General features: G+C 43.4%; 1 protein-coding gene across 1 annotated transcript in view; it reads left to right on the plus strand.

Annotated features, from left to right (window-relative positions):
- The first annotated feature begins 5,544 nt into the window (after positions 1 to 5,544).
- Positions 5,545 to 15,929, plus strand: part of LOC130116924 (neuronal migration protein doublecortin-like) — a 28,994-nt gene continuing 18,609 nt past the window's right edge. Inside the window, exons 1-3 of the mRNA XM_056285028.1 lie at positions 5,545 to 5,621; positions 10,531 to 10,963; positions 15,206 to 15,546. Coding sequence (XP_056141003.1) covers positions 10,600 to 10,963; positions 15,206 to 15,546 — 705 coding nt within the window. The 5' untranslated portion in view covers positions 5,545 to 5,621; positions 10,531 to 10,599. The remainder of the gene's footprint in view (positions 5,622 to 10,530; positions 10,964 to 15,205; positions 15,547 to 15,929) is intronic.

A 15,929-nucleotide genomic window follows, 5' to 3' on the forward strand; every position in this document is an offset into this window, starting at 1 on the left:
AGATGTTCTTGCTCACCCCCCCTTTAACTGGTCCCACCTCACCGCCCTGATCAGCATTACGGAGCGATGAATACAACTTCTGTACAACAGACAGCGCTGTATTGTCTACGTTGGGTGTTGGTGGGTGTAGTCCCACGCTGTTGTCCACCGAACATCAGAGCGATCTGAGCGGTGGGATCTCACGTCTCTTGTTCAAGGTTAACTGTTGCTGAGAGGGGAGAGGATGTATTTTGTACAGTTCCTCTTCTCAGATTTCTGCAGCTGGCCGTGGGATTCAAAATGGAGGCTCTCTGTGCACAAGCTCGGCCCTCTGACCACGAGACCCCTGCTGCATGCGTGCAGAAAACAGACCCGGCTTGTTTGTAGGTTTCAAACTCCCACCAAACTGGTGCTGATCAGACTTTTTCCTCAGAACAGCAAAAGCTCGGTTTATTCAGACCCAGTCACCTTTTTCCATCATGGCAGGTAATATCGTTCATACTATTTGTCCATATGTAGTTCTCCACCACTGTTGTGTGGAAACCAGTCTTAATTGATTGTATTCAGTTAATTTACCAAAAAAAAAACCCCAAATATATTGGTTCAGATTGGATCGAATATACTTGAGGTGAGGTGACTGCTAGACCTCGATGTAATTAAGATAGACTTCAAAACTGCAGAAAGGATTAATAAACTTTACATGCCAGGGCTTGATTACAGATACTGTTTCCATGCAACGCAAGATAGTCTGTCATAATTTATGATCCAGTTTTTTGTATCCAGTATATTTTTTTAGAGGATAAATTTACTCAACTTTGTCATTAAAGGGATGTTTCAGATAAGTATAAAGTGTCCATCATCCCAGCTTTACCTTTCATGTGATGCAAGTAAACGGGGAGGATGTGTGGTCAGTTTACTTGAGGTAAGACAAAGCAACAAGTTGATTCGATGGAATTTACTTTGGAAATTTACTCTGAGATTCATTTTTCACGAGTTGGATTTCTTCGACAGGAGAGCAATGAATAAGGCCGACACCGAAACTTCCTGCGAATATTACTCCTCCACGGCAAAAAGAAAGATTCTTCTATTTTTTTACATTTTTTAATCTATTATACGGGTTATTTCTTGTAAAGTCGTTAAAATCACTCTGATGCTCCTAAATAATGAAGAACAAAACTCTCAAGAAGTGTTCAGTCTTGGTGATCCAGTCTCTAAAGTGTAGGGACGTCCCTGCATGTTCACCTGTCTCCCGGTGGCTCGACCAGCCTGGGCCGGCCGGCCTGCCAGCTTGTGGACATCTGTTTACTTCCTCTTGCACCAGTCATCATGGCTGCAGCCCCCCCCCCCCCCACACACAGTCACCACCGAGCCCCTCCCATCACAGGCCCTCCCTCTCCAGCCTTTTCTCCTGTTGCCCCAAAACACCAGCTGCTAACCACTCATGCTTGTCTCGCAGCCCACCTCTGCAGCCTTGTCACATCAACAGCTAGCCCACCACCTTTTTTTTTTGCATTGTTAATATGTTTTTTTCCCATGTATACCATTTTAACTAATAGAGAAAAGTTATGTAAATTTGATGCATGTATAATGGTGGTTTGTAGACATTTTTCTACTCAAAGTTTGGTAAGCTATGAAATAAACAAATTGAGTGTGTGTCCATGTGTGTGCATGTGTGTGTGTACCAGGTATTTCTATCCTAATGGGGACATTTTGTGGGGACATTTTATGGGTCCCCATGAGGAAAAGGGTCTATTTTAGTTAGGGTTAAGACTTGGGTTAAGGTTAGGGTAAGGGTTAAGATTAGACATGGAGTGATGATGGTTAAGATTAGGGTTAAGGGCTAGGGAATGAATGTAGTCAATGAGGGGTCACCACAAGTATAGGGTGACATGGTGTGTGTGTGTGTGTGTGTGTGTGTGTGTGTGTGTGTGTGTGTGTGTGTGTGTATGGATGGTGGTCAGGGTAACATGGAAGACATAAAGAGACATCTTGGAAACTCCAGGACAGAGCAACTTATAATTACCCAGCCCTGAATACACTTACCAAAAAATCAGCACAGAAATCTTTTAGAGTTGTGCAGAAATTTGAATAAAAAAAAGTGTTCTCACTTTTTCTGTTTCATTTCTGTTCTTCAAGACCACGAGGACATGTCCAACAGGGGAGGACTGGGGTAGAGCCGGGTCACTAACGTCAGGCTGTTATCAAATCTATCCAATTTATAGTATCCCTCCCTAAAACTGTATTTCACAGTGGGTATTGTCACACGGGAAAAGTTTTCACACTTAACATCAGGGAAGGAAATCCAAAAGTCTAGTTTTAAAATTCATCAGGTCGCCACCCTCCTCTAGATTTTCAGACCTCCGGAGTCACCACCAATTCGTCGGCAGATGATCATCACATCAAACACAAATCTGTCCACCTTTATCACTGCTAATCCCATCCTGACAACAAAGCGCCCTGCCGGCGGCTGTACAGTGGTGGACACAAAGAATTGTGTGGATCAGATCTGGAAACAAATTCAGCGCTTGTACCCTTTGGCGTGGAGCGTTGTGTGACATGGCAACCCTACCGAGAGACCGCTTTCCAAAATCTGCCCCTCTGTGTATGCGCCCCACCAAAAAAAAAAAAGAAGTACCCCCACCGTGCCCATGCCCGCCCCCCGTCACTCCACAGGCAATGAATGGGCAGCAGTCCTCGGGGGGGCTCGGGTGGGGAGGCGTGGAGGGGGCACCGGTCAGAGTGAATTAGAGTTATGCGTGACATGCAAAAGGAGAGACTCCAGAATGTGGCAACAGCTGAGTGCAAAAGTGAGGCTTTTACGCCCGAGGGGAGAGGAATAGCTGGGGAACAAAAAAAACGAAAGAAGAAAAAGTAGAGTGGCCTCCTGTGACGAGAGTCAACATTACTCTTTTAAAATAGCCCTTTAAAGAAGAACAAAGCCTTACCCCGTGTAATTCTTCCAGGGGAGAACGGCTACTGAATCCCGTCGTGGATGTCAGATGTCGTACATATTTAATTAAATGGTGCGGGTGTGCTCGTATCGGGATGAACCTGGGCTCCTCCATCTTAAGCCTTTGTAACAGACATCCTCAAGCCCCCGGCGGCTGAGAGCTCGAGTGAATTCACGACGTCCACTGGGATTCGGGCAGAAAAAACCAATATTTTAGAGACAGAATTATGTGCTAGGAAAAGGCCTAAAGACGGAAACAACCGGGGCGGGACAATCGCTCCCTATGGACCCCTGTGGTGCAACAGCAGATCCAAGAGCTCTAAATATTACATATATAATTGCATGTTTGCTTTGGTAGGATGGTAGGTGATAGGGTTGCTTGCCTAATGGCCACCGTCACTGCTCTTTTTGTTTCTTGAGGTGTAAAGTACATTTGTGATAAGTTCGGACCTGCAGTCTCGACCACTGACACATTAGACATGAGCTTTATGAAACATTACACATTTGTATTTTGACCTATTTGTGAGACCCAGAATTCATCATTGTTCAAGGAATCTGACCACAGTGTTTCTTTTTTTTCCCATCTTCATGGTACTTCTGACTTCTGGAATGACATTGTTTTTACCTTTGACACATTTGGGCCTTTTAAAGAGCATCTTATGATGACATCTCTCAAATCAAAGAGCATCGTATGATGCATCCCTCAAATCTTTTCCAGTGCATGACGCCATCAAGTCTCCACAAGCTTGCTCGAGGTTTCACATAAAGTCGAAACCGCACTTCAGTGACTACAGCACATTGCCCTTTCCCTGAAAAAAAAAGAAGTTATATCGCCAAGATGTTGAAAAAACTGTTGTCATTCCAGTGTGACCCACTGTGATCAATATATACCTCTGCGTAGCAATTAGTGTTTATTCAGTACAGCTAATGACCTCACTTAATACATGTAAATATGAACTATTTATAGAGTGCTATGAAATTAGTGTCTTGATCTTAAGACCAGTCTTAACTGTTCCTGAAGGTATGTCTACTAGTTTAGGGGATATAGAAACTTTTAGCATCAATACTCCCCTTACTATTCACACTAGCTCGCAATGTCAGAAACTGCAAACAGGCAGATAATATTTTTAAAAGCACATATAATCTGAAGACCAGAATAAAATCCTTAATGAATATACGGTTCCACTGCTCTTGTTGTGTGGGAAGAGCGCCTCACTCTCCGGTATGAAGCGTTTTTGATGTTAAACCTTTCCTGAACTGCTGCAGAGCGAGGCACACTGAAATAAAATACTAAATATAACATTCTGCTGCTGGAGTGAAATATCTCTTTTATAACATCAGCTGCCAAAAGCAGCCGTGCAAGCACAGAGGTGTTCGTGCTTTAATCTCCTTTCAACAAAGAGCCTTAGCAGAACCCAAGTAACTGCTGTGATTTGTCTCAAAGAGACACACTCTGGTGGCTTTGTCTTAGCTGATTATGCGCAGATGTAGACTGGATCATGCACAAACAGACAGGAGATAGACTGGACACAGACGCACACGGACACTGGTATACACTGTGGTGCAATCAAACTGGTATGTGTGCGCGTGCGTAAACTATTTGGGATAATGTGTTTGTGATAACTTGGCTAATGCTGGGACCACTTTATCCAGTAGACACAGGGAACAGTGTCGGCTGTTTGTATAAGTTTTGCACAATCAAGGGTTAAACATATCCACGAACAAATAATGTGTAGTGAGCAGGAGAACAACTGAACAACTGAATGGTTTCTGTAAGACAGAATAAGAAATATAATAAGATAAGCATAAATGGCTAATAGACTAGCTTAACTAGTATTCAACGTACAATCGTAAACAGTGCAATATAACATAATGGTAGCATTAAACAGCTCAGGTCACAAACACTATATAGCACATAATGTGAGCTACATACATTTATCCCACATAAACTACATATAACAGACTTTCTTCATGAACGCATTCTCATTCATTCGCATTGGGTCCCTTCATCACCTTGAAACACACACACACACACACACACACACACACACACACACACACACACACACACACACACACACACACACACACGCTTGTTTTTCTACACTTGTGGGGAACCTCGTTGACTACATTAATTCTCTCGCCCCTAACCCCAGCTTTCACACTTTAATTATCAATTTTGTTTAATTTACACCCAATCCTGATCCTGACCCCTGTTTGAAGATCTGAGAACTGGCAGAAATGTCCTCACCTTACCAAAAAAAAGCTCCCCTCACTCTTATGGATTAAAAACTCAAATTGGCACTCAAATATAGCCGAGCAAGAGTACAAACACACGCTGTAAAAACTTGCCCCCCCCCCCAAAAAAAATTAAAATAAACAAACATATATGTAAATATATATCTTCTCTAATCTTGCAGGTGGTGGAATAAATAAGTCAGGATCCTCCTCCGATCCCAATCAGACAACTCCAGATCAGCCTTGGAGTAAGCTCAACGTCGGACTATCGGCGCAAGGTGGGCGGTGCTCCGTGGTTGCGGGCGGGCTTTAGGACCCGGCGGCGCCGCCATGGTGAGCGAGGTAGGCAGCGCTCGCGCAGACCGGAGGCAGACAAAGGCAAAGGGACCGCGTGCCGCTCCGCCGCAGCATCGACACCCGCTCCCTCCCTCCGCACGAGCTCCCAGCGACGCAGGTGAGTTCACGTCTCCGACAGATACGATTCAGACCAGTATAACACGGGGGGAAAATACGTAAAAAAATTCAGTATTTTGACACAAAGTGAGATGTCACCGCTGTTATCTGAGTATTAAACGATGTTGAGCGGTTTTTTTTATTATTTTATATTTTTTTAAAATTTCTTTACGGCTGCGTACGCTGTCTTGATGAGCAGGTGGTTTTCAACGTAGGTGCGTACACGCCCAAAGCCGATTCCTCAAACTTGTGTTTAAGACGCCGTCCTTTCGCCAGACTGCCGCACCGACAGGTCTAACCTCACCCGAAAACGAGAAGTTTAGTGCCGAAAAGTTTTTTTCTCATTTTTTTCCTCGTTTTCTCCTTTTGCGTGCAAAGCCGAGCTCAGACTGGTTTAGCGTCATTAGGGATGACATCGATCAGCTGTGTTACCGTGAAGATGGCCGGAGCGTAATAATGTGATGTTTGGGGGTGACTAATAAATCTGTGGGTGGGCTCTGTCAGTAACGCAGGACCAAACCGAACACCCAGTGTCACCGCATTGCTGATTAATGCCGGATTTGGATTGGAAGCATGCCCCCATCAATACGTCCCCCTCCCGCCATCTATTTTATCTGCTGTAGCAGTCATTCGCAATGAAAGAGATTGAGCTCTCTTAATGATGGATGTCATTGCTTTTGAGGTTTACCTATTCCAGCCACGAAGAGAGCATGAAAATAATGTCACTTTCTTTTTGCGAGGGTGTACTTTCCTTGACTTGTGCGGTTACTGCATGAAGGATACGTAGGCTAATGCTGCTGCTGCTGCTGCCACTGGCAGAGGCAGGGATGGTGATGTCACACCGAAGGCACCCTCTTTTTGAGACAATGGACCGTCCTAGTTGATGCTCCGGTGGGGAAGGGGTCACTGTTGGCTCTGCCCATTAGTGGAGCAGATGGGCTTGAAACCTGGCCTTTGTCAGCTGAGGAGCACCCATTCCAGATCAGTCCCACCCCTATTTCTCCGCCTGTCATAAAATCCCAGTTGGAGTCGGGGGGTTAACTGGGGATTGCACTGGAGGGCCCAGGCAAATTTATGAGCGGCGACAATGTATTTTCTCCCTCTTTTTTTTAGTGCCCCCTGTTTGTCCTTGTGGTGGTTTCACATAAAAGCCATTGACATGTGAAGGATTACAAACACTAACATTTTCTATAAACCGAAAAAGTATGCTTACTGGTTTAATTTATTAATTGTGAAAGGAGGTGATGGAGGAACAGCTTAAAAAAAAGACAGTAGTAGAGATTTCTATGGAGATTGCCACATTTAGGTGTTTTCAAGGTCTATTAAAGGCTGTCAGAAACGTTGGAAGTTCATGGCACTGATTAATTGCTGAAAAAAGGCAACAAATAGAGCACACAGATGGAAATAAAAACACAAGGACAAAAGATAAGAAATAATGGTGTAAGGTGTTAGTGAAATTTGCATTAAGGGAGGCAAGAATGTATTGGATTAGCTGCAAAATGTAGGCTATGTGTTTTTCAATTATCAACCCTGACAGTTGGATAAGGTTCAAAGCCCAGTGCCCTCACAAACAACATGACATCAGCAAGCAAGGGCTGCAAGTTAAGCATTACTTTATAACACAGCTGAAAGACATCTGATGCACAAATGTGTGCATCAGTGTTCTGGCATTATGGAAATAACTGGAACCAGCCTCTGTTGTGTTAGAACATGAAAATGTGAATGACCTGATTAGGTAACTGGACCCATTTACTCATTCCGGATTCTCCAGTGCGCGTGAGGTTGGGGCTAGGTCTCTATGGGTGTGTATGGGTTTATACAAATGCTAAAATTGAAAGGTTTCACTCGTTGACCGTCTGTGGCTATAAAGCCTGAGGTGAGGTCACAGCCAACGTGTGAGGATTTAACAGGAAGTGACCTGTTTTTAAATGGCTAAGCTACTCGTGTTCTTGGCCAATCTGCCGACTTAGCGGCCGCATTTCCTTGCACAGAAAAAAAGGGGCATTTGTATCACAAGTAGTTATCACAGCAGCATATGTGGAGTACTCTGATTTTACTTGCCAATCAAAACATGTCAACACCCTGCTTGTACTTCATTAGAAATGGAGAAGTTGTGCATGTGTAGTTGATGATTTTACTTATTTTGTTTGTTCAGCGATATCTTGCCTGAAAGCAGTTGGCTTGAATTCATACATTAAACACTTTTCACATGTAAACTGGGTTATTAGAGGAGACCTGACTATAGAACTGTTAAAATAGTTTAATTTTATTATTTTAGTAATTGAACTATAGGCAATAGTCTCATTCAGGGGAGCCTCTGAATCCCCAAGCATAAATCATTGCATTGAATGCTCAAGGGGCTGGTGTTTGCTATCTGCTTGTAGCTATTAAGTCCAATCTGCACCCTAAGGTCGAAGCTGATTTCCTACCCATATATGTGAAGGCATCAGGTTGTTCACACTTCCTCTTGCAAAATTGGACAGTACTTTGGGTCAGGATGCCACTTTGAACTGATAAAATGACAGAACTTAAGTGCCCATCACCACTAGGCACTGATCCAATCCATTACTTATACCGAATAGCATAAATATATGCTGTATTAATGGGACTAGACTAGAATTATTGTGATCTAACATCTTCTCTTGAATGAAAAGAGCACAGAAAGTTGCTTGGGTTTGATTTAGAACACGATCTCTTGCTGTCAGCTTGATATTAGAGATTCTTGGATTGTCATATCTTATTTTAACTCATTACCAGCTATATATATGTTACCAATATAGGTATCATTGCATAGGGGAGGGGTAAGTGACAAGCTGGAGGGTTGGTTTGTTGTAGAGACAGTTCTCTGCCCATATGTGTGACCAAACTGACAACAACAGATGTGTACAGAAATCCAGTAGCCATTTGGGCCATTAATTCACATGTGTTTAACAAGTTTATCAGATCTCCTCGCTAACAGCCAGGTTTCCATTAACTTACCCCATGTCTGTGTGTTCAGAAAGATTACATTCACTCTTGGTGTGACAATGTGTTCTGAAATTTTTCCATTGCAGCAGCTAAAACAGTTAGATAATGTTCTTAAATGTAAACAAATGAGGCCTTCTTACTCAACATGAGAATGTAAAAAAAAAAAAGAAAGAAAAAAACACACACAATACTGGGATTTTTGATGAAATTGTGTTACAACTAATCAGTTGTACACAGATGGATTAAAAGCCCAATATTTCAATTTTCTCATAATTTCATGATAGTGCAGATCTGATTATGGTTGTTAAGAGGATGAAACGTAAGACATGGACAACCTTACAGCATGACTTGGTTAACATGGATGGCTCACTAAATTCTTCTAAGCTATGATCAGCAAAATGGTCTCCTTATTTTGTGAGATGTAGTTGTTCTCCAATTTTTTTTTTAACTTCATGGCAGTCTGGGCTTTACATAGTCTGCTTTGTCTATAGAGCAAAGCTCTCCTAAGAAAGTAATCCAGTTAATTCCATCAACACTTGTCAAAATAAGAATTGAAATACTTATAATGGAACTTGTCACGAACAAACTTTTTAGATTGAAAAATATTTTTTTCAGAAATAAGTTTATTCTTATTAGGTAGAGTAATTCATATTTTTACCTCATGGCATTTCCAAAAAACAAAAAAAATCTGGGTCAATGGAAACCTAGCTGTTGTCTGACAGTCAGTCACTCAGCCAGCCATCTTGATTGCCCGGCTTTGTGCCAAATCTTAACATGCCTTATTCTAATACATTTCCCCAGTGAGTCGCTTTTAAAAATGGCATTAAGAAAGTGTTTTATTGTTAAGAGGGCGTTAATTCACCAGATGAGACATTCATCAGAGGCAGGTGCCCAAGAGCATCCTAACTGCAGGAGTCTCTGAGGTGCAGGGGCCCCTGGCACTGCCACAGAGCTGAATTTTTAATGTAGGGTTCCAGACTATCAGGGCTTGGTCTATGTAAAAGCTGAAAAGCCTTTACTTCACACTTTGAACAGGACTGGAAGATATTTATAACAGTTCTTACTCGGAGGCAATAGTACATGAAGAGTTGTGAAATTTTGGGATAGTAAATTATTGCATGCTCATCTTTGAACCCACATGTGCACAGGAAACTCATTCTGTGAAGAGATTAATCTAGACCTGCAACTTGTGACGAGGTTGCCCATTTATACTGTTAATTTTCTGTTTTGTTTGAGTCCCTAGTCCAACAGGTCCAAATCAGTCTAGTTTCTTTAAAAAAATTCTTCCAAGTGGCTTAAACTAGCCTGTATGCAGATGAAACCGTTATAGTCATGGCTGATTTTCAGAATCTACTTAGTAAATGCACTTCTATTCATGGAAGTTAGCTGCAGTCTGTCTTTAGAAAAAATGAATTATACCAAATGTCTGTTAACACCTTGTAGTGTTCTTCTGATTAATTCTGACTTTTGATAGAATTGATTCTTGCTGATATTGGATGAGCAAACCATGCTTGGAAAAGCATCTTGGTTAACTAACTCCAAGAAGCACACTTGTACACAAACCTTTTTGTGATTTATTATTGATGTTTCTCTGATTTATTGTTGATGTTGTCCTTTTGTATTCTGTGAACGCTGGCTACATAACAAAGTTTCTCTAGTGGGACAATAAAGATAATCTTGAACGCTTGAACCTTTTTATACCCAGGGTCAATAACAATCAATACAATTAGATTATTCTTCCAGAATTTCATGAAAATACCAAAATATTACAATATTCAATTATGAATTATCAACATGTTGTAGGATTAAGATGGATTTGTATGTATAATCTTCTTGAAAACACACCAAACACCTACATGCCCACTGTAGTAAATTGTCGTGAATTGGTCAAGAATTTAATATTTTATGATTTTAACCCAGTGTTGTTCTCCCATTTTTGCTAGAATCTCCAAAAGCTACCCCCACAGCCAGTGTCAGACATCTGTCACAAGCCCTCACAACTTTCAGTCATCATGGAGCTAGACTTTGGACACTTTGACGAGCGAGACAAGTCATCCCGTACCCCTCGAGGCGGCCGATTGAATGGACTGCCCAGCCCCACCCATAGCGCCCACTGCAGCTTCTACCGCACGCGCACTCTTCAGGCCCTCACCAATGAGAAGAAGGCCAAAAAGGTGCGCTTCTACCGCAATGGAGACCGCTACTTCAAGGGCATTGTGTATGCTGTGGCCCTTGACCGATTTCGCACCTTTGACTCCCTCCTGGCTGACCTCACACGTTCGCTGTCTGACCACATCAACTTGCCACAGGGCGTCCGCTTCATCTTCACCATTGATGGCACACGTAAAATCTCATCCATGGATGAGCTAGAGGAAGGTAAGCTCATTGGAGGAGGACAAGAGTTCTGTGGGTCTCTGAAGTGGCTACTTACGTTGTGACTAATTCTGTTACCTAACTTCCATTATTTAGTCTCAATTAGTCATCGATTACTTTATGGGTTAAATGTGTCTCTTGAAATCACAGCGAGACATCACAGCCCTATTTATTAAGTAGGGTCTGCAGTTTTAAGCCTTTGTCAATGCAGAGAAGATTTGGAAACATGAGCATTTCTGTACTTTGAGATTAGGAGTCTAATCTGTTTGGTTTAGACTTCTGAATCCCTTCATATGAAGTATGAATTTGTAATCTGAAGGGTTCCTCTGGTACAGAGCATAGCACAGTGCTTTGTTTGGTGTAAATGGTTGGAGTGCTTCTTTCTGTCAAACTGCTTTAATAGTGTACAGTGAATGTGGGCATCATCTGCCTTGAATCTTGACAGTAAGATAAGGCAAGGGGTGCTGCTTCTGTAGATTTTCGTGAATTTGATTTAGATTTAGTTTTCCCTACGGAGCCAAAATAACTTTAAAATGGCCATGACCATGAGCCAGCTGGAATGTTTGTGGGAGTGCTACCTCTTCTGAAATGAAACCTGTTTACTGGGTCTTTACAAAGGAGCTTTTCTCACCTGTTTTTTTAATTATTTATCAAAAAAGCTATTTGGTAGCTTTTGTTACAAACGGAACCTAGGAAGATGTAAAATATATACCTAAAATATGCTATCTTGTATTTAGTCATTTCCAAAGGTTGGAAATGAAAAACATTGTCACCCCTGTAAAGTTTGACCTTTGAGATGACTTGAAAGAAGCTTTACAAGGGCCAGCCTTTCAAGCAGACAACACTCTTCTTGAGCTAAGTTAAATCCCATAAAACCATTTTCCAGCCATTTGATTTAAATGATTCGTCATTTACTGCTCCGGTAGGTTGTCTAAAATAGCTTTTTTTTTTCAGAATCAAAGGGCTCACCAGAGCCAGAGGTTATTCAGTCTCGGAACCCAGATGCTAAATCGCCACAACGGCCAATATTTCAGGGCTTCCGGTGTAGCTGCTGGCTGCTCGTTTCCGTTTCCTATGAAGACTTCCTCTTCTGTCATTGTTTACAGTCAGATTAGCAATTTGAGACGGGAGCGTGGAGTTGGAGTTGAGAGACGGCGTCTACGACCTGATTGTTTCACAAGTAGTTGACACGAGTCGAATATTTCTCCACACAATACACAAACATCAATACTTTTTGTAGGTGTTTTAGGTCCAGATGACAATTCACCCAATGCGTTCCGCCCCCTTTCGCTGCCCACACAGACTGTTACCAGCATGCAACCAAAGCATGTTCCTGTAGAAATCAAGCAAGCAATTGCCTGCATGGAAATCTGGTCTATATCTGTTTGCTTCTAAGTAACTATTCAGTGTAAGATTTACTGAAGTGGGGCGTCGGGGTAGCATAGCAGTCTATTCCGTTGCCTACCAACACAGGGATCAGTGGTTCGAGTCCCCGTGTTACCTCCGGCTTGGTCCCTACAGACACAATTGGCTGTGTCTGCAGGTGGGAAGCCAGATGTGGGTATGTGTCCTGGTCGCTGCACTAGCGCCTCCTCTGGTCGGTCGGGGTGCCTATTTGGGGGGGGGGGGGGATAGCGTGATCCTCTCACGCGCTATGTTCCCCTGGTGAAACTCCTCACTGTCGAGTGAAAAGAAGCGGCTGGCGACTCCACGTGTATCGGGGGAGGCAAGTGGTAGTCTTCAGCCCTCCCCGGATCGGAAGAGGGGGTGGAGCAGCGACTGGGACAGCTCGGAAGAGTGGGGTAATTGGACGGGTACAATTTGGGAGAAAAAGGGGGAAAAGTCCCCCCCCCCCCAAAAAAAAAAAGATTTACTGAAGTGCACAACATGCTGATTCAAATGTTAAGGGCACACATGATTTCCAAATTTTAGATAAGATAAGGAGGGAGTTGGTTTTTGAACATTCAAACCAGGGGCTCACTTTAAACAGAATATTTGTTTGGGTAACAATCTATTTTTGGGACTTGTATTTTGGAGATTAATGCAAGAAAACACATCTTCTTCATTAGGTTAATTATCAGCTAGGCAATAGGATTTTGTTCATTAAATCTTGCATTGCAGTGAGTTGGACTTGCTATTGCAGCATAACATAATTTTCCAACAAAAACTATAAGATTTTTTTCTGTAGAATAAATGGACTTGGATAGATTTTTTTTTTAAATTCTGCCATAACCCAACTTTGGTAAATAAATCTATTTTCCATAAAGATAGATTTTAGCATGGAAGTAGGATAATGTGGATGAGGTGAGCTTGGATAATGTAAGTGAAGCAAAAGATTAATCCCATCTTAATTTGTTCAAAATGAAGTGATTATCTTTTTTTTGGAGCTGCTTAGGAAAGAGGTTGTGTCTGTATCTTGTGTTTTTCTGCATTTTGGATGTGGTCTTAATGTGTGTGCGTGCATGTGGGTGTATTTGGGTGGGTGGGTGCAAGACAGGAATAGTGGGCAGTGTACCATAGTGAGCAGAGTGACAGATGAATTTCTCGGAGGGTAAGAGTGTATGTATTTGGTATGTCCGTGTGTGTTGTCGAATAACACACTGTTCTTCTTGTGGGGTTGAATTTTTCACTCGGACGTCTTTGCCTGAAGTCATCTCCGTTGGTGCCTTTGTCTCTAGCACATTTCTCCACATTTGGACTAATATATGCCCTCTAGACTCCCTCTACCGCTTCTCCTTTCTGCCGCCTGGCTTTGGCTCCTCTCCCTCTCCCTCCTCCTACCCTGTTAGCGGTATCAGCACAACCTAGAGAGAATAATGGAAGATGGATTAGGGAATAGAAAATGGAAAAGAGAGGAAGATGGAAAAAGATTAAGAGTTTTGAGGGGGGAAAAAGGGAATTCGAGGTTAGGCTGAAGGACTAGTGTCTCTTAGGTCCCTGGCCATGTGGTGTGAGGAAAGCTCACACTGCTAAGGAATGCTTAGTTAGATGACCTCATCCTGAGTCAGTTGTGGGTATGTGTCCAGACTGACAAAGCAGTCAACCCAAGGTTAAAGTCACTGTTAGTGGGATGGAGTAATTGTTACATGATGAGCAATTTATGCTCACTTGGGAAAGGACGACTAATATCAAGCCACTGTTGCGCACAGAAAACATTTTGTTTTGTAATGTAAAACAGGTTACTGATCCCTGCTGCTCTCTCACAAGAGGAGGAATTCATTTTTTTAAGAATTATTATTTTTTTGATTAAACACCACCCACTTACTAAGCAAGCATTCATGAGCAGAATTTCATTATCCCGTAGTGACAGGGTTGGCATCACCATCAGTCAAGGTGTAAATCAGGCCCACACTTCAAGAAATATGCCGATCGGGCATCCGGGTAGCGTAGCGGTCTATTCCGTTGCCTACCAACATGGGGATCGCCGGTTCAAATCCCCGTGTTACCTCCGGCTTGGTTGGGCATCCGTACAGACAAAATTGGCCATGTTTACGGGTGGGAAGCCGGATGTGGGTATGTGTCCTGGTCGCTGCACTTGCACCTCCTGTGGCCGTTCACCCCCCCCCCCCAAATGGTTGGGGTGCCTGTTCAGGGGGGAAGGGGAGCTTGGGGGGAATAGCGTGGTCCTCCCACGCTCTACATCCCCTTGGTGAAACTCACTGTCAGGTGAAAAGAAACGGCTGGCGACTCCACATGTATCAGAGGAGACATGTGGTAGTCTGCAGCCCTCCCCGGCCCCGGCAGAGGGGGTGGAGCAGCAACCAGGATGGCTCGGAGAGTGGGGTAATTGGCCAAGTGCAACTGGGGAGAAAAAGGTGGAAAAATTCCCCCCCAAAAAAAAACAAAAGAGAAGAAATATGCCTATTGTACATTGCCAGAGAGAAATCATAGCAGTATATGAGGTAATGAACGTCCTAACAAACTCATATGCTGGATATATTTCTCTGAATTTATTTCTGTGCTTAACAATACTAGAGGTATCTGAGAAGCAGCCAACGTTAACATCATGTAATGTAGTAAGATTTCCTTCTCTCAGAAGTTAAGAAATCGATCTTCCATTATATGACATTTGAGATTGTTCTGAAATCCACTGGCCCTAATACTTTGTATGACTCTTGTTCCTGTTGGTGTGATTCCCCCCTTACTGATCTGGAAGCTGTTTTTGGTTCTCAGATGTCCAACAAAGTTCAATAGCTCATCATGTCCCTCGCGACACTCTAACCCTGTTTTCCTCTGTTGTCTCAGGCGAAAGCTACGTCTGCGCATCAGAGAACTTCTACAAGAAGGTTGACTACACAAAGAACGTCAACCCCAACTGGTCTGTGAACGTGAAGGCCTCGGCCAACCAGAAAAACATGCAGTCCCTGGCTGCCAAGGCTGCCGGTGATTCCAAAGAGACCAAGGACTTTGTTCGTCCCAAGCTGGTGACGGTGATGCGCAGTGGCGTCAAGCCGCGCAAGGCTGTGCGCGTGTTGCTCAATAAGAAGACGGCACACTCCTTTGAGCAGGTGCTCACCGACATCACAGAGGCCATCAAGCTCGAGAGTGGCGTGGTCAAAAGGATCTACACCCTGGATGGCAAACAGGTGAGTTGAACCTCAAGTCGTGGCTTGGCACACCCCCTGTTCTTCATCAGACAGAAGATATGGGATCAGAACTACTGCCCTGCGCCAGTTTGTTGGGGAAAAACCACATAAACGTGTTACTGCTGGCTTGGTTGGGTGTCCCTACAGACACAATTGGCTGTGTCTGCAGATGGGAAGCCGGATGTGGGTATGTGTCCTGGTCGCTGCACTAATGCCCCCTGTGGTCGGTTGGGGCGCCTGTTCGGGGGGGAGGGGGAACGGGGGGGGCGATAGCGTGATCCTCTCATGCACTACGTCCCGCTGGCGAAACGCCTCACTGTCAGGTGAAAAGAAGCGGCTGGCGATGCCACATGTATCGGAGGAGGCATGTGGTGTAGTCTGCA

This window comes from Lampris incognitus, chromosome 8 (genome assembly GCF_029633865.1).
Source record: "Lampris incognitus isolate fLamInc1 chromosome 8, fLamInc1.hap2, whole genome shotgun sequence".
Taxonomy (NCBI): Eukaryota; Metazoa; Chordata; class Actinopteri; order Lampriformes; family Lampridae; genus Lampris; species Lampris incognitus.